Source organism: Xenopus tropicalis, chromosome 3 (assembly GCF_000004195.4).
Source record: "Xenopus tropicalis strain Nigerian chromosome 3, UCB_Xtro_10.0, whole genome shotgun sequence".
Lineage (NCBI taxonomy): Eukaryota > Metazoa > Chordata > Amphibia > Anura > Pipidae > Xenopus > Xenopus tropicalis.
Genome location: NC_030679.2, coordinates 63,302,025 through 63,329,545, shown reverse-complemented (window position 1 = coordinate 63,329,545; position 27,521 = coordinate 63,302,025). Strand labels below are relative to the sequence as shown.

General features: G+C 35.9%; 2 protein-coding genes across 4 annotated transcripts; one reads left to right on the top strand and one right to left on the bottom strand.

Moving 5' to 3' along the window:
• Nucleotides 1-316: 316 nt before the first annotated feature.
• rpap3 (RNA polymerase II associated protein 3) lies at nt 317-19,441 on the bottom strand. 2 transcript variants are annotated; one of them, XM_012959037.3, is made up of 17 exons: nt 19,355-19,441; nt 17,479-17,655; nt 16,756-16,899; nt 16,012-16,128; nt 14,687-14,814; nt 14,450-14,571; nt 13,836-13,906; nt 13,235-13,369; nt 12,305-12,432; nt 9,797-9,918; nt 9,403-9,473; nt 8,926-9,015; nt 8,495-8,715; nt 7,168-7,354; nt 5,247-5,344; nt 2,189-2,289; nt 317-969 (listed from the first exon to the last, which is right to left on the bottom strand). In XM_012959037.3, exons 2-17 carry the CDS (start codon nt 17,629-17,631, stop codon nt 884-886), a joined length of 1,974 nt encoding a protein of 657 aa, XP_012814491.1. In that variant the 5' UTR covers nt 17,632-17,655; nt 19,355-19,441; the 3' UTR covers nt 317-883. The 2 variants fall into 2 exon arrangements, with proteins under 2 accessions (XP_012814491.1, NP_001016680.1); NM_001016680.2 differs by lacking the exon at nt 19,355-19,441 and adding an exon at nt 19,329-19,348 and having other exon boundaries at nt 319-969.
• Nucleotides 19,442-19,803: 362 nt separating this feature from the next.
• On the top strand, nt 19,804-26,976 carry atp23 (ATP23 metallopeptidase and ATP synthase assembly factor homolog). 2 transcript variants are annotated; one of them, NM_001030431.1, is given in 6 exon segments: nt 19,804-20,012; nt 21,509-21,554; nt 23,405-23,486; nt 24,127-24,264; nt 24,814-24,897; nt 26,206-26,858. In NM_001030431.1, coding segments are annotated over 6 exon segments (708 nt in total). In that variant the 5' UTR covers nt 19,804-19,858; the 3' UTR covers nt 26,410-26,858.
• Nucleotides 26,977-27,521: the final 545 nt, after the last annotated feature.

Below are 27,521 nucleotides of genomic sequence, written 5' to 3'. Positions count from 1 at the left end.
TGATGCTTGGGGATACACTGAATTGTTGGACTTGATGGATGGGTGACATTTCGAATAAAAAAAATATTTACCCCTAGAATTCTGCTTCTAACTCATATTCTTTAATTGGTGTTTGCAGTCATGTAACATTGGTTATTAGCAAGCACTATAAACACCTGTTATTTGTAAAAATAATTTTAAAAATCATTGCAGACTGCTGCAGCTGAGCCATGGCCTGCAGTCCATATAAATAGGATTCATTTCATCTGCTGCCTTTGTAGTGGACAGAAATCAAACAGCAAAATGTCACAAAATCTCAAATTATTAAGCAGAAAAGTGTTAGGAAAAATACATTTATTTTGTATACATCCTGTCAACTTAAATCTGAAACTCATAAGCATCTCAGAAATATACATTTAAAAAAAAATTCTAGCCATCTTAAAATGCTTTATTCTGGGGCAGGTCTACATTATTTTTTAGAGAGCGTCTGGTGATTCAGTTGTAACAAATAAAGAGCTCTAAATAGTTCTTCCCAACTCTCCAGGATGTAATTTCATCAGAAGATTTTAGAGAAGCGCATTTCAGCCCACAAGCCAGAACAGGCGGCTCTGCACATGCCCTGTTACAATGTGCCAATTAGCACTGGTATGGTTGGCAAACATTGCTGTATGGATGAAGGATGGATGAAATACTACAGGGCTTGGAAGGAGAACTAATTGCACGTACTGGGAGAATAAATAGTATATTTTAATAATTTAACCAGCAGGCACTCATAATCTGTGTATACAAAAATAATATGGTATCTGCCCCTGCTGTTAGTAACACTGAGTTTTGGCTTCAGATGGTCTCCTTCTTTTTCAGTTTTATAGCCTCATCAGACTGTCCTCTGTTTACAAGCACAGATTTAAAGGCCATATTTTTTCTTCAAAGCATTAAGAGAGACACTGCCTTTCAGCGATTGCTCTAGGTGTGAAAATAAGATGTGGGCATCTGCAAAAAAGAAAACAGGTATCATATGTAGCATCAAAACTAATACCCTAGACATTTGTGTGAGCCAAAAAATGAACTATACCAGCTTTATCAACTATATGATAAATATTGCCAGAGATTAGTGAGGATTTGGTTAAAGGAACAGTAACACCAAAAAATGAAAGTGTATAAAAATAATCAATATATTATGTACTATTGCCCTGCACTGGTAAAAGTTGTGTGTTTGCTTCATAAACATTACTACAGTTTATATAAATACCCTGCTGTGTAGCCATGGGGGCAGCCATTTAAATTGAAAAAAGGAGAAAAGGCACAGGTTACTGAGCAGATAACAGATAAGTAGCATAGATTCCCATTGTATTCTACACAGTAATCTGTTATCTTCTTATGTAACCTGTGCCTTTTCTCCTTTTTTCAATTTAAATGGCTGCCCCCATGGCTACACAACAGCTATTTCTATTAACTATAGTAGTCTTTCTGAAGCAAACACGCAACTTTTACCAGTGCAGGGCAACAGTACATTATATTTTAATTATTTTAAAACATTTTTATTTTTTAATGTTACTGTTCCTTTAAAAGAGCCAGTCCTGATACTCGGGGCCAACACTTCTACTTACAGCATAGCACATTACACAGTACAACAGCCAAAGACAACAAACAAGACAGTAATGGAAGGCATGCTTTCCAATTTCTCTTAAGAACAGACTTCTGTGGTGATAAAATGGTAAGTTTCCGTTTCATTTGTTATTTATGTCAGTCCTTTTTGTACTTAACAATATAATTGTTGAATATAAAGTAGAGTTTATGGATATAGATAATGTTATGACAACTGGCATAACGGTTTCACAAAACATAGCCAAACAAACTCATTTCATTTTCATAGGTTATTATCCTTATTGTTATATAATAGCAGCAATTGCTGACTCGAAAAGTGAGCTGTCTGCAACACTTTAATTTGCTGCCAAAGGAGAGGAGGCATAAGACTAATGGTAGCAGTAGTAGGCAAGTGTGCTTAGCAATGCTAACTTTCTCATTTCTGAGCAATTCCTCTAGCAATCCCTCTCTGACAACAGTCCTTAGTCGCTGTTAATCATATACTAGGCAAAACATTCCTCTGCAACAAAATTTTATCTAAACCCTAATCAATGATACTAAATATTATTATACATTGTCTTCAGATCAAAATCTTTTTTTAATAGAGTGTATAGACAGCACTTACTATTTCTATCTGATCCTGAGAGGAACATTACAGCCATGTCAAATCTCTTCAGTTCAGACAGCCTTTGTAATATTTCAAAGATAAGATCGCAGCTGTCTTTGCTACAATGGAAAAACAGAAAGCAAAATTAGCACAAAACAAGGCTAAAACATAAGTTGCAAATATATGAAAGAGAACTTTAAAATGTTAAAAGATAAGCATATTACAAATGCATGGTACATGTTAGCAAAAACATTCAGACAGAATATATAAATATTAATCTACATGTCAGAAAATATCTATGTTAAAAAGTGCAAAGTAATTAGAGGTGTGAAGTTTTCTCCAGGAGAAGAAGTCCTTGGCAACTAATCAGGTTTTTTTTTTTTGGTTTTTTTAATTATTCTTACGGTGGACCAGTAAACACTACCATCTGATTACCTACTATGGACTACTAGAGTTGAAGTACAGTGCCCTCAATAATGATTGGGACAAAGGCACATTTTTCTTTGATTAAAGTGCACATGCCAGACTTTCATTTAATGGGATTCTGTCATGATTTTTATGGTGTACTTTTTATTTCTAAATTACACTGTTTACCTTAGCAACTAAATCACTCTAACATTTAAAATATTATTCTTGAACCAACAAATGTATTTTTTTTTTTAGCTGTAATATTGGTGTGTAGGCAGCCATCTCAGTGCATTGTGCCTGAGTCTGAGCTTTCAGAAGGAGCCAGCGCTACACATTAGAAATGCTTTCAGGTAACCTGTTTCTCCTACTCCCATGTAACTGGAGGAGTCCCAAACTGGACTTGGATTTCTTAGTTTCGAGTGCTATTCTGATATCTACTGGGAGCTGCTACCTTGCTACCTTCCCATTGTTCTGCTGATCAGCTGCTGGGAGGGGGGGGGGGGGGGTGATATCACTCCAACTTGCAGCTCAGCAGTAAAGTGTGACTGAAGTATATCAGAGCACAGGTCACATGGCTGTGGCACCCTGGGAAATGAAGAATATGGCTAGCCCTATGTGAAATTTCAAAATTAAATATAGAAGAAATCTGTTTGTGTTTTTGAAAAACGGATTTCAATGCAGGATTCTGCTGGACAAGTTGATGCGTTCTAAAAAAAACATGTTTTCTCATGACAGTATTTCTTTAAAGTTATTTGCATACATTTCATATTTGCCATGTAGAAATCAGAACACTTTTTATAAACAGTTCCCCACATTTCAGGGCACCATAATGTTTGGGACAAAGTAATGGTAGGCATATTAAGCAGTAATGTTTATTACTTTGTTGAATATCCCTTCACAATGTTTGGGGCAAAGACACATTTTTCTTTGGTTTACCCCTCTGCTCCTCAGTGTAAAATTTTAAATCAAACAATTCAAACATTATGAAGTGTACATTCCAGACTGTAATTTAAAGTTATTTGCATACATTTCTGTTTCGCCATGTAGAAATTACAACACTTTTTATCCATAGTCCCCCTCATTTCAGGGCACCATAATGTTTGGGACAAAGTAATGGTAGGTATATTAAAGCAATAATGTTTAGTACTTTGGTGTATATCCCTTGCATGCAATGACAGCTTAAAGTCTGCAATTCATAGACATCACCAGATTCTGAGTATTTTCTCTGGTGATGCTCTGCCACTGCCTTAACAATACGTTTGGGATCATTATTTTGTTGCAGGATGAAGCTCCGTCCAATGAGTTTGGAGCCATTTACTGGAACTTGAGCAGATAAGATGTTTCTATCTTCTATCAATGAAGATAAGTGTGGCAGTACCTGTGGCAGCTATACATGCCCAAGCCTTAACACCCCCACCACCATGTTTAACAGATGAGCTGGTATGCTTTGGATTTTGGGCAGTTCCTTTTTTTGCCACACTTTCTTGCCATCACTCGGATACAGGTTAATCTTGGTCTTCTCTGTCCATAACACCTTTTTCCAGAATTCTGCAGGCTCTTTAAGGTACTTTTTCACAATACAATACAATACAATCTGCCCATTTTTGTAGCTAACTAGTGGTTTGCATCTTGTAGTGTAGCTTTTGTATTTCTGTTCATTAAGTCTTTTGCAGATAGAAGTCTCTGACAAAGACACATCTGCCTCCTGAAGAATGTTTCTAATTGGTTGGACAAGCGTTTAAGAATTTTTCTTTCCATAGTGAGGATTCTTCTGTCATCAGCAGTGGAGGTCTTTCTTGGCCTACCAGTCCGATTGTGATTAAGGGCTCACCAGTGCATTCATTGTTCTTAATGATATTCCAGCCAGATGATTTTGGTAATCCTAAAGTCTGACCAATGTCTCGAATGATTTTATTTTCGTTTTCCAGCCTCATAATAGCCTCCTTGGCTTTTGTTGATACAGCTTTTCTCCTCATGTGGAACAATGGCAACTACAGACTCCAATTGGTAGAAGCAGCCTAGGTATCTTATCCCTGCACTAATGAAGCAATGCAACAAAGCTGAGAAACACTTGTGTAGCCAGTCCACTGGAAATGAGCTGTTGATATCTTCTAAGCCATTCATTTTTGGTAATTTGTATATATTGGAAAAATGCTTGCTTGTGGGAAAAACAGCCATATACACATTTCATTATAAAGGTGAACCACCCCTTTGAACAAGGACAAATCCATTTTTAATATGCTAGTTAAAAATTCCAGTAAGTTATTCTTATTTAGTGCTACAGTATGTTAAAACAGAATATTGACTATTTATTTGTGTTGCCAGCCAGCATTCTCAACAGAACTTAGCTGATACCCCAAAAAAGCTAATGTTCAATGTTTTTTTCAAATAAAAACCCTCAGCAGATGTAAGCTATATGCCTATTCCGCTTATTATCCAAAAATAGATGACAGTTTTTCTAAAGCCAAAACTATAGTTTTTAAACCTTTCAAATGGGCCCTATTTCCTTTTTATAACAAGGAACTTATATATAATTCTCACAACTTGTTAAATACTTATTTGGCTTGCATTATCAGATGCTCTAATCAGATCTAAAAATGAAAGTGGAAAAAGGACAAAAATAATATACAATTTATTGCAAAGTAGACATTATAAACTCTGTACTTACTTAATATACTGCTCTCTGAGAATTGTCAGAATTTCACTGAACAGGTCTGGATCCAAAGCTTTTTGGAACAATTTACCATAAAACGAGGGCTCAATTTGCTAAGAGGGTGAAAAACAAATAATACAAATGACAGCACACATAATTAAAAAGTGTAACTGTAAAACTGTATATTCATTAATAGCTGACAACGCAATGTAAAATTAAGATCGGAAAATAAATTTCTAAAGTCAAATTAAAGGAGAAAGAAAGACTAAATCACTGGTGGGTGCCAAATGTTAGGTTAATGATTATAATCGCTTACTTTATACCCTGGCCACATGTTCCTGTTAATAGAATAGTGCACCAGATCTGGCTACTTCTCACCAAGCACCACAAAGTGATCTTCCTCCATTCTTTAATGGCCACAGGTTGACACATTTGAAGAAGAGTGAAATATCAAGCTTTTTTGCTTTTAAAGGACATCAACACAAGAAATATGTTTTGCCTAATAAAAGAAATCCTAATTCTTAGTGACTCTTAGGGGCTGATTTACTAACCCACGAATCCGACCCGAATTGGAAAAGTTCCGACTTGAAAACGAACATTTTGCGACTTTTTCGTATGTTTTGCGATTTTTTTCGGAGTCTTTACGAATTTTTCGTTACCAATACGATTTTTGCGTAAAAACGCGAGTTTTTCGTAGCCTTTACGAAAGTTGCGTAAAATCTTGCGATTTTTCCGTAGCGTTAAAACTTACGCGAAAAGTTGCGCCTTTTTCGTAGCGTTAAAACTTAAAAGGTGCGAAGTTTCGCGCAAGTTTTAACGATACGAAAAATCGCAAGATTTTACGCAACTTTCGTAATGGCTACGAAAAACTCGCATTTTTACGCAAAAATCGTATTGGTAACGAAAAATTCGTAAAGACGCCGAAAAAATCGCAAAAAATACGAAAAAATCGCAAAATACCGATCTTTACGAAAAAAACGCAATCTGACTCATTTCGACCCGTTCGTGGGTTAGTAAATGTGCCCCTAAGTGATATTCATTCTAAATTTGTAATGGTTTTCAAGTTATTTGTATATATAATTGCTATTAAAAGCAGCGTTTGTCCTTTTTTATTCTCTGCCCTTGTGGCTCTGGCTTTTGAAACATGTAACACAAGGTAGCAGTTCGACAGACCTGTCTTGCTAGAGGAGACTGGTTTTTGCAACACTGTTAAAAAAAGTCATGACCAGGAGTTAAGCAAATGCTGCTTTCAATAGCAATTACATTTACAAATAACTTCTAAAGCACTAAAACTTTAATAAATTCATTTATAAAAGTTGCTTAGAATTATGTTTTCTTTTATTAGGCAAAAAAATATTTTATGTGTTGATATGTCCTTTAAAGGAAAACTATACTCCCATAATGAACACTTAACCAACATCTTTTCCCTTGAGCCCCCATTTAGCGATGGGCTGCCAATGTCTTTTATTCCCATACTTCTTCCTGTTACAGTTAGATCTGCATCATTTCTGGTCAGGTGATCTCTGAGGGAGCACACAGCCCATCGCTAAATGGGGGCTCAAGGGAAAAGATGTTGGTGACCTAACATGTATGTGTGTCCTTGGTTTGTTTGTGTGCACCTGAATTACCATATTATTCCAGGGGGTGGCCCTTAGTACTGAAAATGCCAATTTTCTATTTAGGGTCAACTAACGGCACATATGAATAAGCTGTTTTATGCTATACATATTAATAGAGACCTACATTGTTTGGGGGGTATAGTTTTAGTTCAGCTTTTCACTCCACATGAGCACCTGGCACAAAGAAGGAAGAAGCAGGAAAAAGATAATTCTATGGTATCAGACAAGGAATAACAATCATCAGTGATTTAACCTTTCCTTCTCTTTTAATAACTTCTTTCATAAAAGAAGATTATGTGGCTGCAGTAAGAACTTACTTTTAGGTACCTATACAATAAGTCAGGATTCCCTTTCAATCTTCTGAAGTCCGACTCAAGCTGGAAAGAGTTTGTAGGAACTACAGGAATCCCTATATTCAGAGACTCAGAAAATGTTGTGACAACTTTTTCGATTTTTGGAGGCGACGGCTGAGATACAGAGTGCTCCTCTCCAGAAGATGGTTCGCTATAAATAAAATCAAACCGGAACTAAATTAAAATATTCAGTACAAAAAATAATACAAGCGAATCTATTCTGAGAGCCTGCTGTTTAACCATGTAAACAAATCCACAGAGGAACCATGAGCACATAAGTAACTGGCCTGTATACATACACATTTACAGCTTTAAATGGAAAAAGTTTAGAAGACTTCTGAAAAGAGAAACAAAAGTGAATAATGTATACAAAAGGAAAGGGAATCCAGATATGTACAGGTATGAAACCTGTTATTCACAAAAAGATTTAGATCTCTATACTTCATGTCTACTAAAAATAATTTAAACATTGAATAAACCCAGTAAGGATTAATTATATATTAGCTGGGGTCAAGTTAACTGTGCCATTTTAATATTACAAAGAAAAGGGAAATATGTTTTAAAATGTTAAAATATTTGATTAAAATGGAGTCTATGGGTAATGGCCTTCCTGTAATTTGGAACTGGTCTCCAAATAAGGGATTGCATACCTATACACTATGCAATATGTTAAACGTTCCATAAAAAGGTGTCATTTGTAAACCATGACTGTAACACACTTCTTGTATGTCAGCAGACAGCACTGCTCTAGATACTGCAAGTCTTTATGTCCCTGCATATTAGGTAGAAACCATAGCACTTTGCACTATTTTACTATTATACTATCACAATTCTGTACAAACTTTTCAATAGATTAGGTTAGTTATCCACTTTAGTAAACATTAGAGAGCCACCACATATAATTCACTGTCCTCCAGTGGAACGTACCAAACTATTGTAATATAAATGAAATTAAAATAAATTTTTACTCTAAGAGCTTATGAAATAAAATGTGTAACGTTTGTTAAGGGATCTAAGATGGAAACACTGGAGGATATAAATCCAAAAGCAGATGCCCATCTTTTTCTTTTCAAGTCATGCATGGAGGACCCACTAAGTTACAGCAACAAATAGATGTTCAACTAAAATAGCCTTCAAGCTGGTCTTAGGTTTATCTATGAGGGCAAGCAGGCATTTTATTCAAATCTAAACCTAGATAGAATTCAGGCTGATCCCTTTTGCAGCTGCTTTAGGTTCTCCAGTTTTGGTACCACTGCTAGGGAAAAATTGCTAATTTCTACCAAGAACCTACCAAGAACCATATGTATCACTGATTTCTTCTATTTTTGGGACCTTTGCACTGGGAACATCAGGTAAGCTGCAAAAGTTCTGTTCTTCGTTCAGATCTTGTTTATCGGCCTTCGTTATTAAATCCATAGAGTCTGCTTTCCCGTGGTTACTTTCATTTAGGCTACTGATACAACTTTCAACTGGGCCTCCAACTTCTTCAATTACCATCCTTCTTAATGGTTTCTAAAAAGGACACAAAAATAAAAAAGTAAAGAGTAAAAAAGTTATGAAAGGAAAAAAAATGCCAATGCCTTGGTTAAAGATGATAACTGCATGGTCTCAACAAGTTTTAGCTGGCTAATTGTCGAATTCGGATTTTTAGCCGCTTTGTCGCATAGTAAATCTTGCAAACGTCAGTTAGTAAATGATCCCATTAGTGTAGCTAAAACTTACAGTGGACCTCTGATGAGGAAGCTTTTCAACTGCGTTTATTAACTTTCTCTCCTTATTTCCTTTTGTATCTTTTTCATTGCTCCTTAGTTCCTAAACCAGAAAATAAACACATGGGGTTAACTGGAAGCATTACTGCATTTTAGTTTGTGTGAATAATAAAACTTGTGCACCATTAGATTTCCTGTCCAGAATTACTGCAAATATGTTTAATGTATAAATGCATATTGGATTATTTTTTCTTATTACACATGCTTTAAAGTTGCTTCCCTTCTGCAATTTGTCATTTTTGCCCAAACACGATAAGGGTGACACATGTCCAAACATACTAACACAGTGCTTTAAAGAACTACTTTGCTACTTGCAGAAAGTCTGCCTCAGAGAATATATATCTATATATCTAAGGACAGAGATGCCTGCTTGCCCAGTATTTAGTGAAGACTAGCAATTATAATGATAAACTGTTGTATTTTGATATACCCGAGATATTTTTTCCAGTTCAAGAACAGCTTGTTTGTTTCCAGGATCCAATTTTAAAACCATTTCAAAATCTATCAATAGAAGAAAATTGTACATATTAACAAAGGTGCCAAAAATTCAGAGAATAGTGAACATAACATATGATACCATCAGAAAAACGGCTAATTGCATAAGACCTGGCCATAAATAAATGAACAATAATGCCAATGCCTTGGTAAAAGGTGATATCTTTACAAATAATGGATATAGTTTTTTTTAATATTAAAAAAGGAATTCTAAGATAGTTTCCAATTAAATCACAAAATTTGATGATTTGAAAAATTATCTGTAAATGCAACTGCAAATTCAAATAGTTCTGTATAAGGCAATTAGCAATTGCACATGTATGTCTTACCTTCTTTTGCTTCCTTTTGTTTTCCAAGCATTATCCTGGCTGTTCCTCTTCTAGCAAAAGCTTTGCAATAAGATGCATCGAGTGATATGGCTAGTGTACAGTCAGTCTCTGCTTCTTTATACCTGAAAAATATAAGTGAAATATAAGACTATAAGACAGCTTTGTTTGATGTGCCATCCAGATCTGCTCTTAGGGGAAGGAAGTCTATATTTTTGAAATGGCTAGATGCAAAAGTTCAGCCATACCATGTAATAGCAGTAGTGCTGTAGCCCACCTTTTGTTGCAGGACAAGTATTTTATTGGGTGAAATCAGGTACAAGGAAATGTTTTAACCCTACTTTACTGCAGAGTTGCAAACACTATTTCCGAGTGTATGAGTGATACAAAGGTGTGCGCAAACTACTTTCTTGTGTATTGATGCATAGCAGTAACCTTCACATCTGCCTCCTGGCTATCTCCAATTGGATGAACCAACGCCACCTCAAACTCAACCTAACAAAAACTGAACTAATGATCTTTCCGCCTAAACCTGGTCCTACTCCCCCCTTTTCTATCTCTATTGAAGGCACCCTCATCAACCCTGTCAATTCCATGCGTTGTTTGGGGGTGATCTTTGACTCCAGTCTCTCCTTCTCTGACCATACTAACACCACTGTCAAAACCTGTCACTTTTTCTTACGCAATATTGCCAAAATCCGGCCCTTTCTTTCTACTGTAACAGCTAGGCTGCTCATGCATGCCCTCATCCTATCCCGACTTGACTACTGTAACCTGCTGCTAACCGGCCTCCCTAATTCCCATCTTTCCCCCCTACAGTCTATATTAAACACCGCTGCCAGAATTCTCCTCCTCTCATCCAGGAGAGTTCAGGCCCTTCCCCTGCTAAAGGCCTTATCATGGCTTCCTGTTAAACAAAGAATAGTTTACAAACTCCTTCTCTTAACCTTCAAATCCCTCCATTCCTCTGCTCCTCACTACATCTCTTCCCTGGTGTCTCCGTACGTTCCTGGCCGACTCCTTCGTTCCTCGCAGAGCAACCGTTTGGTTGCGCCCCCCACTACTACTGCTGTTTCCCGCCTTAAATCCTTCTGCCTGGCTGCCCCTTACATTTGGAATTCCCTCCCTGATTTCCTCCGGAGAGAATCCTCCCTCAGTCTTTTTAAAACTAAACTTAAAGACTACCTTATGGAGCACTCGCCCAGCACCTGATCTGGAAACTGGCACTTATACTGTAATGTCACCCACTGTGACCTATAGCACTTATATTTGCCTATTTGTGTCTGTTAGTTACCCCTCCCATATAGATTGTAAGCTCTACGGGGCAGGGACCTCCTTCATCTTGTGTTTCTGACTCTTATTGCAACTGTACCTTGTATTTATTTGTATTTATTGTTGTACTTTGTATTTATCTTTAACCCCCCTGTCTGTATTAATGAATCCTACTGTACAGCGCTGCGTACATAAGTAGCGCTTTATAAATAAAGATATACATACATACATACATACATCCCATTGTAAGTAGTTAAACTACTCCTGCTTGTACTACAGTATATGTAATTTCAGGTAATTCAAACAAGACAGAGAAAAAGAGCCTTTGTGACACAGTTCATTTTTGCAATGTTTTTCTGCAGTATAAGATTACAGACAGCTCCAGTGTGAAGTATGACACACTGTAATTGTAGGGTTTTAGAGGATGCAATGCAGAGTGTGCTAGATTAGACTCTGCAATCAAAAAGGTCTCAATACCATATAACTTTATAATTTGCTAAATAATTAATAAACACAGTATTCATTACAGGCACCTTTACCATCTTCTACTCTTTATCCCTGCACATTATTTAATGTCATTCTTTTCAGCAAAGGTTTCTAAAGGGATTGCCTAAATATTACTATATGACTGCCCCCTAGTGTAGCGTTAAGCCATAATATACACTTTCTAGGAGTGATAACTCTAAAGCAACAGGACATCTGAAGTAACTCTGAAAACGTTTCACCACTCATCCGAGTGTTTCTTCAGTTCAAATGAGTGGTAAGGAATTATCCGGCACTTTAAAGCTTTGATGGTAGTACAATTACCAAAATCACAACTAATTTATGTGCTACCGTCAAATTTTATATAATATATATAATATTTTCCTGAGATTTTTTGTTTTTTCAGTTATGCACTATTGTTTACTTGTTGTGCCTGTAAAACATGTTTTTGCATAGTTTGTAAAACTGTCTACTGCTGCTGCAGAAACTCAAGTTTCTTATATGCTTCTACACTTTCTGATGAAGGTCTGACTCCAAGTACAATGTCTCCTTATGCTAAGCAAATAGGAGAATGGAGAAACAATGCATTTAATGGCAGAATTTCACAAGTAAACACTGTAACAGTTAGTAAAATTGTCCTTTATTGCCTTATTTACTAGTCTTGTGTTCTTATATGGAGGTGGATTAATTACCAGAAGGTATGTATTACCAAACATTTAAGAAAGTCCATATTTACATTCAAAATGACATACTTACTTTTGAATTTTCAGGTATGCCATTGCTCTATTTGCAGGTAATAATGCATTTGTGGTGTCTGCTTCCATTCCCTGACTATAACAGTCAATAGCTATTTCATACTTGCCTTCTTTAAAATATGCATTGCCCTGTGAAAACAATACACAGTCAAAGCACAAAACACTTTTTCCTGATGCTTTTAAGTAAAATAATTAATGGATATAGACAAATATCTTTAGCATTAATGTGGGAACAATTTGAGGTGTATAAAGAGAGATAAGTATTCAAGTCATTTAATTCTTTAAAAGTAACCTATTTACATTTTCCTGCTCCAATTCTGTCCATTCTAAAAATGATGACAGGCTTATCATCACTATTTCCGAATAAAACCCCATACATCCATATCTGACCAGTCCCTTATTCCACCTAACTGATTATGAATTATTTCTCAGGTTAGTGTGCATATACTGGCAGATCTGCCAGGTAAACAACAGATCTGAAGGGGGATGACTGGCACAACGAGTATAATGTAAGTGGAGTTTAGCCCGTGTGCTTATTGAAAGTGTAGCAGCAACGTTTCAGGGGCATACCCCTTTGTCGGGCAAACACAAACAGCAGATATGCCCATGGGTGAAATGGCCTTGCCCTGCACAATGCAGTCATACAAGAATATGGTTCTATAAAGTTGCATGAACGAAAAGAAACAGCTTCAATCACACGCCAGAGTCATCAAGCGATGTCAGTTAAAACCCAATTTTATCTGTTCATTTAAAAAACAAAAACACGCCTAAGTGTTTTATGCACAAGTGCACTTAATCATAGGCATAAAACTGTACCTTCAGTGGGGAATTTTTTTTACCATAATAGGTGCCCTTTAATTCTAAATGCTATTATCTGTATTGAACCATGTTATTTTCCTCATACACAATAAAAAATTTAAAAAAAACTAACCAGATCTTTTTGCATAATAGCTTGTTGCTTCCGCTGCTGAATCTCTATTTGTTTCTTTTCTTCTTCATTTTCAACAGTAATTTTTTCTTCTATGGCTTCTTTTTCTTGGACATCACTAGTGGAAGACTGCAGCTCCTAATAAATACAACACCAAATGTAAAAGATTTAAAAGTACAAGAAAAGTACCTGTACTGTATGTAAAAATCTTTTTATCACCTGTGGTAGATTACCCATTAACCATAAAAAAATTGTTAAAAGGCAAAATGTCATCCTTAATTAAAATAAACATTAATAAACCAAACCTATCTAGTTTTTCATATTTCATCACAAAGTATTTTATGTTTTAGTAATAATGAAATAAAGAAAAAGGGAATAGTAAAATAGTGACAAAATACAGCAATATTTTACTATTTGAAAACAATGTTTACCTAAAACAAATGTGTGTCTATGCTAATATGCTTTTGTTAGCAAAACATTAACTATCCTTTTATCTGATTTGAAATGTGAGCTTTTCATTTGTTAAAATAAAGCTAACATAAATTGAAATTTAAACAAGCTAAAAAATCCTCAATGATTGTTAACTTTAATTACAAAATAATACCTTGTTAATTTTCCTTAGTTCGTTCTTGGCTTCAAAATTGTTGACATCTAATTCTAAAACTTTTTCATAATCTGTAAATAAATAAATAAATATTTATTTTATATAAAAATATCAAGACCAATATTAAGCTCTTCCCAACTGCCATATAATCTGCATGCTGTAAAAGTAGATATGGTTCAACCCACATTTTTTATTGGGAAAATAAATCACTAAATATTTTTCTCTGCCCCTTTATGAACCTTGCAGTCTTACCATGAATTAGTGACTCAAATGTAGTTGTACATTCCTATCACGGGTTAACAAAAATACCAACTTGTTTACCACTTATTGTTCTTACTCACATAGGTGTATATTTTTTAAGAGTAAACGCTGAATTAAAAAATGAATCAAAAATATGATTGCCCCTTCCCTCTTGAAAAATCCACTTGCTATGCCCAGGTGTTGTGTTCCTGCATATAAATGCATTTCCTCCAAGACAGTACTTAAATAATATGTTTTGGTTGGTTTGGCAGAGATGATTTGGAGCTGTTCATATACATTACTACAAGATAAATGTAAAGTTACAGATCAGACTGAATGCATTTTTTGTTTTTAAATTTGATTAAAGCACCAACCTTCCTTTGCTCCTTGTAGATCTTTTAGTGCAAGACGAGCTGCTCCTCGACGAGCGTATGCTTTTGCATAATTATGATTTAAAGCAATAGCGAGATTACAGTCAGATTCTGCAACAGCATATCTGAAAAATAAGAAACACTTGCCGTCTCATTATGAAAAAAAAATCAGGGCACATAAATTTAAAAATATGCATTGTACAGGTGAGGAGTCCAGATAATTACTAAGCTTGGACTTACTTTTTCAGTCGAAAAAAGGCAGATGCACGATTTGTTGGTAAAACTGCATTATAGGGATCTGCATCCATTCCTCTAGTATAACATTCTATAGCTTCATCATACTGTCCACTTTTAAAATAATTATTTCCCTGTATTAAAAATAAGTTATTTTGACATGAACACAAAATATTGTTTCTAAAATGTACAAACACTATACACTGGAAAAAGATCACAATATCACAGCATACAATTTTTATTTATTAACATTTATAAAGCACCAACATATTCCGCAGCGCTGTACAATAAGATACAATATTGAATTGGCTATATGCAGACAGCAAATCCCTTGCTGTGATTCACAGGGACCAGACATTAAAATTAACTTTAAGTTCAATGAAAGGATTCTTTTCCCCTCCAGTGAACTGTGAACAGTAAACTCCTTTAACTATGCTTTTTACCCTGCAGTGAAAAGCACAGTTAGGTTTTTCCAATGTTGGTGCTCATTTTTGGAATAAAATGCACTGGCCAAAGGAAAAAACGATCTGAGCACCAAGCTGTCATTTTGCTTACCTCCAAGACATTCACGGCTTGGGCAGTAGAGCATAATGTCCTATTCTACTGCACAAGCACAAGTGTCAGTCAGCACTAGGGTGCCAGGGAAAAGATGAGTAAATGGCAAAAAAGTGTTCAGATAGTCAGGAAAAAAATGGAGTGATTTATTTTACGGGGGGGGTTAATAACATTTCTTAATATACTTTAGGAAAAAAATTATATTAGAAAGTAAGCTCTTAGTGGTATGGTAAATTTCAAGTTACATTAGGAGGCACTTTATGTATATTCTGTATGTACTAAAGTATGTACTAATAATGTTAAAAGTAAATTGTACAGCACTGTAGAATGGTTTGGTGCTCTATAAATAATAAACATCCTGGGAAATTGTGAAACAAGAATATTTAGCTCAAATCTAGAATCCATTATCCAAAAATCAAACAAATAATATTTTATTTTTTTTCTTACTAATTTCCACTAGTAAAAGGGCATGAAATGGCAATGACATTATTCTGAATAAAAGGCTTGCCAAAAATAGATTCAATAGCTGTAATTAAAAGCAGGGAAAGTTGGCAGGGCAAAAATGACATAATGTAGTTATTTCTTAGACTGTCTGTATAGATAACTGCACTCCACAGAGCCACCACAAAGCAATATATGTGACAGCTGGGGGTTCTGCAGTGGACTATGATTGCTGAACCGGATAATAAACATATGTTGATTTTCCATTTCAGAAATTTCACAACTTAGGAAAAACCCATAACAAATGTAACTTTTTTTTTTTTTTTTTTTAATACCTTTTCTTTCTCTAAAAGTGCTTTCTCTGTGTCTACAGTTATTCCATCTTCATCCCCACATTCAGACTCCGATGACGATTCATTGTTGTCTTTATCTATATCTTCTAGAGCTCTGTCCTATGGGCAACAGCACAGGTGGAGATTAATCACCCGCAATTTACATAAACAAACATGAAACATGTGGCCCTCCTCATGCATTTCTGTATGCTTTATACTCTGATATTTTTTACATTCCAGCAACTCTTCTTTTTTCTTTTGCTATTGGCTCTTCTGCAAGAGCCAATAGCAGAAGGCAAACTGTGAGCGGGAAGAAGGAGTTAAATTTCCCAAGGAATTGTGCTTAGCTCATGAAAATACCTAGGTTAATAGTTGTATGATATGTCTCAGTAAAAATCTAGGGGTTGTTCTTGGCAAAGCAAAACCTGAAGAATTCTACCTTTTCGCATCCTAAATTGTCACACTATACCCAAGCTGAATATGATCTTGATCTCCAATCCTTATGAAATAAGTTCTGTCAATGACCAAGCTCATTCTCTTTGTAGCGGGAACAGTTGGAAACTAAAACACATGATCAAACATCACTGCTAGGCACACTGCTAGTTTCCAAATGTGTGTTGCTTCAAACAGACTTTAGGAGGATTGGGAAACTGGAGCTTATATATTCTGACTGCTAGTACAGGTTACATGCATAAAAATAAAATATACTTAAAATATTTATACTAAATGCTATATTATGTAACATACCACATCAAGTTTGTCCCAATACTCATAATCAAGTAACTTTTTCTTGGGTTTTATTTCATCTTCTTGGCTCTTCTTTTCAAGTGGTGGTTTAGATTTGCTCTTCTTCTTTTTCTTGAAATCTTTGTTTCTGATAGGAGGCAATATCTGAGTATGAGGCAAGAAAATGAGTTTACGATGTTCCAAATACTGTCGTTCAAAGATATTATAAATCTATCTGAAACTAGGACAATAATCTAAATTAGATATGTATTGCATGTGCTTAACTGTAGTTGGCTTATCAAAGCAAAAGATAAATCTGCCCCCTTGAGTGTAGCGGTCTTCATGCCCATAAATTGAGCAATTGAGCATTGGTAAGTGGCTCACTATTTTGGCTAAATTAAACTATGTAAATAGTAATAATTTTTTTTCCCTATTAGAAAGGAAACATTTTAATATAATATGCTCTATGGCAGACAAAATAAAAATATGGAACATAATTTTTCTAAATTTGATATACAAATGCATGTATAGATGAGCAGGCATAGGTGTTTGTTGTTTTTTTCTGTTTACAGGGGTAACCCTTTTGAAATAAAAAATAACAAAAGGTGATACCTTTATTGGCTAACTAAGATAATCATAGCAAGCTTTCAGAACATTTTAGTTCTTTTTTCAAGCTGATGATTCATTTATTTTTTTCTTAAATGTAATTTTACATTGTTTATTTTTAAATAATTTATCACTTGCCTGGCTATCCACGCCTGTCTGATTTCTTAGCTTGGCATCTGTTTGCTTGATATCTTTTTCCCAGTTCTCCAAGTCCCTCATAAAATCTTGCAGTTCTTCAGCATTTTGTTTCATCTGTAGCTGCAGTTCAATTGCTTTGCTTGGGGAAGACATTCTGTAGACCAGATGATCCTAAACCTTTAAAAAAAAAAGTTTGAGAAGGGATCCTCTAAAAATATTTAATCCACTGATGCCACATAGCTAATGTAGTTAGGGTTCCTTTCCCACGATACCATGAGATAAATAAAGTATTGTTTTGCTTTTATGTATTAATCTAGGAGCTGTATTATATACATATCTATATAATACACAGCTTTTAAGAAAAGCACTAGGAAAATCCCACCTTGTGAGACTTTGGTCCCTGCTGCAAAGAGTATTCCAGGGGTCACTCTTAACATTCCAATATATGTGCCTGCATCCTACAATGCCAATAGTTCCAAGAGCGAGTCTCCTGTATCAGCCTCAAAAACCATTTGCTGGCAGGCTCCTGTGCCAATCAGTGCCATGTTGTTATAGAATTGGATTATGGTGTTAATTTATTTGGTGTTGGCCACATTCTATACTATTCCCAATTTCCAAGTGATATCGCATTTCTGATGAGCCCCAAGAAGGGCGAAACCAATTTGTAGTTGGGAATTTGATCAGCTATTATCCTGGCTTCTGCTTTAAAAACCCAGTGGGTAAGATTTAGCCTATAGGATAAACCCATGTAAATGGGATTTTTCTAAGAGCCTTAAGGAATTTGTTCCCAGAATCCCTTTTGACTTATTTGCATATGTATGAGGCGGTCTCCTCAACCCTCTTGACTTGTTTGTGAATTTCTGTATTTAAAGATCTCTGCATCAGTACAAAGAGAAAAAATAAATAAAGGTTAATCAGATAGTATTTCTGCCTAACAGCACTGTGGTCCTGGGTTTGGTAGCAGCTTGGGCACCGTCTGCAAATAGATTGTACTCCCTTTGTCTCATGCCTAATAAAATAGACCCTACTGTGTGTGAATGACATGCAGTTTAGACTGTAAGCTCCAACTGTCCAGGGCTTATGAGACACAAAGGGGTATATTTATCATGCTGTGTAAAAAGTGAAGTAAAACAGCACCAGTGATGTTGCTCATAGCAGCCAATCAGATGCTTTGCTTTGGTTTTCTACCTGTTGAAATCTAATTGCTGATTGGTTGCCCTGGGCAACATCACCAGTAATATTTCACTCCACTTTTTACACAGCATGATAAATATACCCCCAAGTCTGTAAAGTGATAAGTAAACGTGTTAGTGCTCTATAAATAACAGATTCTTCTCTAGGTTTTACACTTGAAATGATGAATACACTATGGACCACACAGAAAACTGGGAATGTAAACCTTATGAATTAATGAATGTGCCCTACCTTAGATGACATATAACACTAGTCTTATGTGCTGTTTTCATACTAGGGATGCCCTGAATCCAGGATTCGCCCAGATCCTACCACTTTCTGCAGAATTTGATTCTGTGGAACACTTTAGCGCTGTACAACTGAATGTGGCAATTTATGGTTATCAGATGATCTGAAACGTAAATATACCTATTAGGGCTTAGTATTTGGGTGAAATCATTGTGGGGTATTTAGTATATTTCTAGTTTCTACGGTAGAAATGTGCATTCTACGGCTCTCCAGTCATTACTAAACAGAACTCCCAGAACCCACTCCGGCCAACAAAAAGGTTCCAGTGGAGGATCCACAGAAAATCTCCATCTAAAGTAGGGCACATCTTGTTTTAGTCACAAAATCACACTGTGAGCAAAAAAGGGGAACATTTTCCGTTTACTCACTTGCCCCTACGAGTTAATTTGCTCACAGACAGAAGAATGCATCCGGGCAGCGCAACCCCAAGCAGAACGTGGTAACTCAGCAACAGCGCTCATAGGTTAACTTCCTGCACATGGCATTTCCGCATGCGTGTGACGTCATCACGCCACCGTGAGAAGGGCGTTTGTGCTCCCATAGTACTGGCAAAGAATCCCATGTATAGTTTTCAGCCTAATCCACTCATTCAAGCGTGAAGGTACCCCAGAAACAATTATCGATTTTACTCTAAAGGCCCTAATTATTTGTAGCGTGCAACATAAAAAATGTTCCTGGAATGTTTCCACCACTTTGGATTTTTTTTTAACATAACCAAATCAAAGATGGCTGCAAAAACCTCGGATAAAACGTCGGAGGACTTAAAAAATACATTTTTTTGGTTACGTAGATGTCACATGTTCTCACGGTCGCCTGCTGTCCAGGGTCAGTGAGGTTTCTCGTTTGACCGGTAAGGTGACTAAAATTGTTTTTTTTTATTTTTTTTTTTCAAAAACCTATGGAAGAAAAGAAAATTGAGCAGGATGAGCTCGGTTATCAGCTGTTCCCTGAGAGGGGCAACGGCGATCGCAAAAAGCAAGGTCTGTTGTCAAAGAGCTTGTTTACCTTTAACCATAAGTGCCAGGTGATGCTGAAGATTGCGCTGGACACAAGTAAGTGATGGCTGCATGTGCTTCTTCCCTAGGATAGTATGATAGTGGTATTATACACCCATCTCCAAATAGTGTACTGTATATGTTTTATCATTTGTGAGCTAAAGCTTTGTACTTCAGCCCATGCAATTGGCAGTGTGCACTTCAACCAGTATGTTAGCAAATGAAAGATGAATTTATACAGGTTTGTTAACTATTAGCAGCAATACGTGGGGTTTCCTAGCAATAATGGAGCATTGTGCCTTTAAGTTTCTAAGATATTTATCCATAAAAAGTAATGCAATTTTTTGTGTATGGTTGCATGTGGCTTTATTCTAGCTTAGTTACCTGCTTGCCTTTTTTAGTGCACTTGCATCTCCCCCTGGGGTCAAAAATGACCCCTGATATGTCTGTACAAATCAGACACTAGTCAAGAAGATTCACCACCCTAAAATAAGCAAACCTTTTTAATCCACATAAATGTTCCCGTTCGTTACTTTTAGTAAAATAAGTGATATATTTCCGTGTTTGGCATGGGGTCATCCTGATTGCTTTTTCCAGACATAATTGCAAGATCTTGTGTCTTACAAAGAAAAAGCAAATCAGCCTAAAAGCTGGAGAGGCAGAATTTCAAGATTTAATATTTCAAAAACAATACAAAGCTAAAACAGAGTTTGAAACTGTTGATCATACGTAAACTTAATTTCAAGGTAAATTGCCATTCAGAACCTTATATTTTCTTATACAAACGTTTATAACAGGGATCCCCAACCTTTTATACCCGTGAGCCACATTCAAATGGAAAAAGTTTCGGGGAGCAACACAAACATGGAAGAGGTTCCTGGGTGTGCCAAAAAGTGCTATAATTGGCTATTTGGTAGCCCCAATGTTGACTGGCAGCCTACAGAAGGCTCTGTTTGGCAATTACACATGGTTTGTATGCAACCAAATCTTGCCTCCTACACTGAAATTCAAAAATCAGCTCCTGCTTTGGGGACACTGGGAGCAACATCCAAAGAGTTGGTGAGCAACATGTTGCGCACGAGCCACTGGTTGGGGATCACTGGTTTATAAGCATGGCAGAGGTCTGAAAAGGAAAAATAGATAAAAAAAATACTTAAAATACTGAATTCTGAAACAAACTGAAATTTACCAATTAGCTCTAGTTAGATAGTTATTCCTTATAATACCAGTTTGTTTGTCATAGAGGTCTAATTCATACAAACGTCTACAGCAGAGGTTTTTGACTAGACCACACCTTCCATGCAAAAAAAAGTTTTCTCCTATATAGCTGCAGGCTTATAGAGCTTGCACCCAGTTGGGGGAAACAATAATAAATATGTAGAGAAACTACCCCTCACTACACCACCCACACTAGGAGGGAGCACCCAGCTAACTCATTATGTCCATGCATGTGGCATAAGATTGGCCAGTTGTCCTTTTACTTCTTTTTCAAACAAATACAAAGGTATAAAATAAGCTACTAGAACAGTAAATATATTGTGTTTGTTTGTTAGGCCCATATGCCAAGTTGCTTTTAGATGCCATGAAACATACAGGTTGGTAAGTATGCAATTTTTTTTCATACTTTCACAAAATTTTCAACAGTTCTGCTTTTTACCAGATTTTGATTTCTTTCTTTGAACCTATAATTGACACTTTTTTAAGGAAAAACATTTGGTTGGGATTTGGAACTGGCATGTCTTCTCGGTGAACAGTTATAGTTTGAGTCCCTTGTTACAAAACCTTACACAACTTTATATTGAATTTACAAACTCATAGTAAAATTATCATATAATTTCACTTGCTGATAGTCATTTGGTAATTAGCATAGCAACTAATAAGCAAAATATTAATCAAGTGCTATGGACTGTTACTCCAGAGCCAAAAGTAAAACCTGTTTTGTGAATTACTCTGAAATCCTATGCGTGCTGTCTAGAGACAGCACTAGAGTTTTTTTTTTTCCAGTTTTGTCCTGTACGGAACAAAAGATTCCTGCAGTCTTTACTCCTACTTATTCATAGTCTATATTGTGTATCTTTAAGAGGCTGTAATAAAGCATTGATAGTTAGGGCTAGGGCAGACAAAGTGTATGTAGCTTCTCTCAGCTCTGCACTTTTCTGCCTGGCTGAGAGAAGCGGATCCGCTTTTGAACGCCGCTCTGTGTTCCTGCACTGAAGGCTATGGCAACAGCCAGAGGCTGCGCTGTCAGCCTGGAAGACATCCTCTGCTCTGCTCTGTGTGTGCACCCACTGGCTGTTGCCATAGCCTTCAGTGCAGGAACACAGAGCGGCGTATGGAAGCGTATCCGCTTCTCTCAGTTTTTACAAGGCTGCAAGAGAGAGACACAAATGTTTCTACAGATACATTGTATTTTACATGGTTACATAGCTAAGTCAGTTGAAAAAAGACCAAAGCTTTCAAGTTCAACTCCTCCAATTGACCCACGTACACATATATATATATATATACATACTTTTACATACCTATCTATATACTCACATATATAAACTACACAGTTACTAGATACTAGAACACACTAGCTTTCGATATTACACATCCAAGATCAAATCAATTTATTAAAATCGGATATACAGGAGACCCTGGCAATTATATGGCAGAAGTGTTCTGGAAAGCTGCCCCCCTCTCTAGAACCCAGTAAAGTGCAGTATGAAAAAGAGAGCATGCTTAAAGGAGAATGCAAGTCAAAATTTAAAAAGCATACTGCCCAATAGTCCCCCTATTTAGTAAAAACGCTACACTTTTGGCTCACCTAATCAAATATTTACTCAGTCACACTTACTTCACATTTTCTAGAACAGGCAGCCATCTCTAAAAAGGTATTCTCTCTTCCTTTCCCTCCTTGCTTCATACTGCACATTCCCTCCCCTCTGCCAGATCCGCTTCTGATTGGCTGGTGGGCATGTGTAGCTCAGAACAGGAGACAGGATCAAGTTACACACATGCTCAGAGAATAGGAAGGCTGCCGCTGGCAGCCTACAGGAAGGACAGAGAGATTTCAGTGATGGCACTGGAGTCTTCACACTGCTGTAGGCTGCCAGCACCATATCTCAGAGAAGCAAGCAGGGATCTGGGAATTTACATATGCAGTAAGTTCTTAAAAAGAATGCCTTTAGACTTACTTTTCATTTATATTAACCTTTCATTGTCCTTTAAGAGAGAAGCTTATGGCTGAAGAGTCATCCTAGTATATAAGAAGTTAACTGGTCTACTGGAAATGCCTACTGCTTACATATGGTCTACTGGGAAAGTGGCTGGCCCAGAATTACATAAGAAAAAAGTTAAAAATTGGAGTTTTGGGGCACCTTGGGCAGGAAAATACATTTGCAGAGTTTATTGATAATAGGCTTAGTCTAAATGTGTCTATTTCCCTTTATTTGAAAATGTTGCAGTACAGTTTATAAAGACAGACACTTCTCTTGTGAAGAATGTGATGGATCAGTCAGTGGAGGATTTGATGCTGCAACGTCAGAGGTAAATACTAACTGTTTGATAAATAACATGGATGTGATTTTACCTCATATTGGGGAATTGTTTAAGAAAACTGGCAGATTAATGAAAATGGAATCTCCTAGAGGTTTCACATGTCCATGCTGACTTGCTAAAGAGAAAAATAAGAATTGTTTGCTTAAACAGTTAAATAGAACTCTATGGGAGATGGCAGTGCTGTGGATAAGGGGTTTCCAACAAAATGATCACCTCTACGCCCATGTATTGGACCCTCCCATATTGATATCTGGCCAGAAATCATCTATATTTCAATCACGCAGGCTTGATTGAGGTTCGCATTGGCTCCTTGATGTGGTCATCACTCCAGTGGCTCCTATACCCGTCATTGTTTGGCTAGGGCCAATTGATCAAATTAGCCTGATATCGCCCATCTTAGGTGGGCACATAGGGTGAAAGAGCTGCTCATTTGGCAATACCTCTAGTCTATGATGTGTGGACTAATATGGCTACTATTCTGGACACTAGATTTATGTAAAATTTTAAGGAAACAAAAGTAAAGTAATACATAACTTTCTGGCGCAATATAAATATATGATTATGATGAAAGGAAAGTGAATGCAAGTATTTTAAAATTAATAATATCAACCTGTGAATTTTCTTCCAGATTGTATTATGTCAAAATAACATTCATCAACAATCCCATATGAACCGTGTAGTTACACATGAATTAATTCATGCATTTGATCATTGTCGTGCACATGTAGACTGGTTCAACAACGTGCGGCACTTAGCCTGTTCTGAGGTAAGAATAGTTTAAAATCTTTTTGTAAATGAAACCTTAAATGAATACTCTCATGGGAAAACAATTTTTTATTTTTTTGAAAACACATCAGTTAATAGAGCTTCTCCAGCAGAATCCTGTATTAAAATCCATCCACACTTCAACTTGCAGTGTGACACGAGTGATATCATCCCCCTTCCTTTTCCCCCCAGCCTTTAGTTTGCACACAGTCTGTGCTTTTATTTTGTGTATATATTTAAGCATCTTAGTGTATTTATTACCAGGATTTTGTAGATACGTTCCCTATCTACAAGTTTTTGAAATCAATTGTTACTGCACTGTTGCAACCTAGGTAGAAGTGTCTATGCGTTTTTTGTTCTTATTATTGACATTTATAGCACTGTCATTCCACAATGCTTTACAGAGATTATATCTCATTCACAGAAATCCCTGCCTCAGTGGTGATGGAAGCAATAGCCAAAAGAATACTTATTCACTTATAGAATTGTAGTCTACATGTGGTGGGATGTTTGACCCACTCTAAATTCATAATTTTGCCTTCTTTTATAGATTAGAGCTGCTAATTTGAGTGGTGATTGTACACTTGCCAATGAACTTACTCGGTTCAAATTTGGTGTTAAAGAACATCATAAGGTAAGAAATTGAATATTATTTTTCTTATAAATATATATAGATGCCTTTATTTATCATAGCCTTCCTTACACTATGTACACTGGTGTATTGCAAGATAAAGGCACAAGGGGCTAAGATGACAGGTGTACTATTATTGATAGCTGGACCAGACACTTAGAGCCTACTGGCATAGATTTATTTATGACCCAAGCCCTCTACCTTCAGGTTTTGGGTGCATCACCAAAGTACATATTTTCTCAGTAAAAAGTTATTTCCCACTGACAAGTGGTCTAACAAAGGAAAAATAACATGACATGCAGTAAGAATGGAGATATCCTTTACAGCATACAGATGCATAACAAGGACAGTTTGAGTGGCCATATATAGTTTTATAGCAGTGATACTGACCACCTCTTTATGTTTTGCTAATATAGAGAAATCATAAGATGCTCCTGGATTTTCCCATTGGTTACTGGCTCTCAACCAAGCATTCTTAGATTTAAGGAAAACCAGGCTCATGCATTATTTTTGTTAGTTGATGGCCACTGACAATATTACCAAATAGGTTGCATAATTATCTCTCAAACAATTATATTCTTTTGTGCTATTCCTGAAGATAGATGGAACTATGCATACATAGAACTCCATACAATGCAACTTAAATTCAGTACCAATTGTTGTTATGAATCAGAAATATATTTACTTTTTACTTTTCTTTTGTATATTCTTTTAAATGGTACATTCTTATTTCAGGTGTCAAGGTCACTTGTTCTTTGATCTTAACATTTTAAATGCTTGTCAATTTGTTTGTAGTATCAAAACTGATTCCAGCATAATCAGCAATTTGCAGTGCTTATCTAACAATTAATAGAAATCAGGTCAAAAAAAATTAAACAGCACTAAATCCTTTCACAGGGTACAAAACAAAAAACAACCCTGAATCTCGGCCATGTGTAAGTCTTGTAGTAAGTCATAAATGAGAGGATGACACATGATGTCTTGCAATAGGAAGTTAAACATGCCATAAGCAAGGACTATATGTTAAAATCAGATACCCTCTTTAAATGGGTAAGTACAGTGTTCATATTGGAGTGCATTTTTGTCATTATAAAGAAAGTCTAGACTTTGTGGTTATTAAATTAAACAGTATTTAGCTGAGATGCCAAGGGAATTCCTAAGGTGGTCAGAGACTGCATTTTAAATTTTTAAGAGTTTTCATCCTTTTGAAGTTGTCAGGAAAAGTGAAGAACTTTCATCAAAAACATGAAAAAGTCAGTAGACAGAATTTGGCCTATTTTCAGCTTCTTAACTTTGCTTTTATCTTTATAGGTTTGTGTCCGGGACAGAGCTCTTCGTTCTATTTTAGCTGTAAGAAACGTCAGCCGAGAAACTGCTGAGAAGGCAGTAGATGAAGTTTTTGATTCATGTTTCAATGACCATGAGCCATTTGGGCGAATCCCTCATAGTAAAACTGATGCAAAATTTGCACACAGAGATTTTCAAAATCGGGACCGATATTATGCAAACCTTTAAAAATAAATGTGATTTCTGGATGATGTTGATGTAAGTTTTATGTATTTTATGTTGTATGAGGAATCAATGAACTGAATCAACTGCAACAGAAATATACATTTTTAAATAGGAGCATGTAATAAAATAAGAATATTTTTCTACTCTCACAAAATAAAAAAAAAAAGGCAAGCCTTCTATAAACAATATAGTAGTCAAGGGAAACTTGAATATACTATTCATTTTATGTAAAACTCCCGAAAGAAAAAATGCTCTTTAATATGTAAATAATTGTGAAATAAGATTTTACATTGATTTGTGATTTGATACATTTGATTGTGTTTTTTCTAATTTATATATACAAAAAGTGCGTAGAAACATTCAAATGTAAGTGTATTTGGAAGGGCATATTGTCTAAAGCAACTTTTTACATGTTTTAAAAAGTTGCACTATAATAAAGCTGAGATTTAGCATTTGTTGTATTATTCTTAACCGAAATTCCAGAACAATATTTGTTGTTTACAATACAGCCTTACATGTTTTGTGAAATGTTGCACTTTTAGGTTAATTGGATAGGGATATATGGAAGTATTTTAAGTAAAAAAAAACAAAAAAAAAAACAATTCACAGAACAATCGGCTGATAAGAAATTAAGTGGGGGGGTGAATGACATAAAAGTAAAAACAATTAGAGGCTTATTTTCATTTTTAATTCTGGAGCACTCGCTTATCTAAGAAAATGCTCTTGACAGAATAGTCACAGTTTTCACTGAAAAAAGTCATATGCAAGGAAAATGGCATTGTTGGACTTATTTTTATTGAGACTGACCGTTTTAAATGTTTTTAATAAAGTGGGGGAAAAAATGAAGTTGTTTGAGACAGTTCCCACTAAATTCCCTCTGGAACACTCTGTTCTTGATACAGAATAGAATTCTAGATTGCCATGGGAACAATTAAGAAAATATCCCACCCCACTGATATCCTTTATTGAACACACATGTATATCATGTTCACCAATCCGTTCCTGTAACATTCAAGAAGTTTGACCTACATATTGTTTAATTTTTTGCAGGTTATTAAATAAATCATATTTTTTGTTTACAGCTATATATATATATTGTATAATGAAAAAACTGA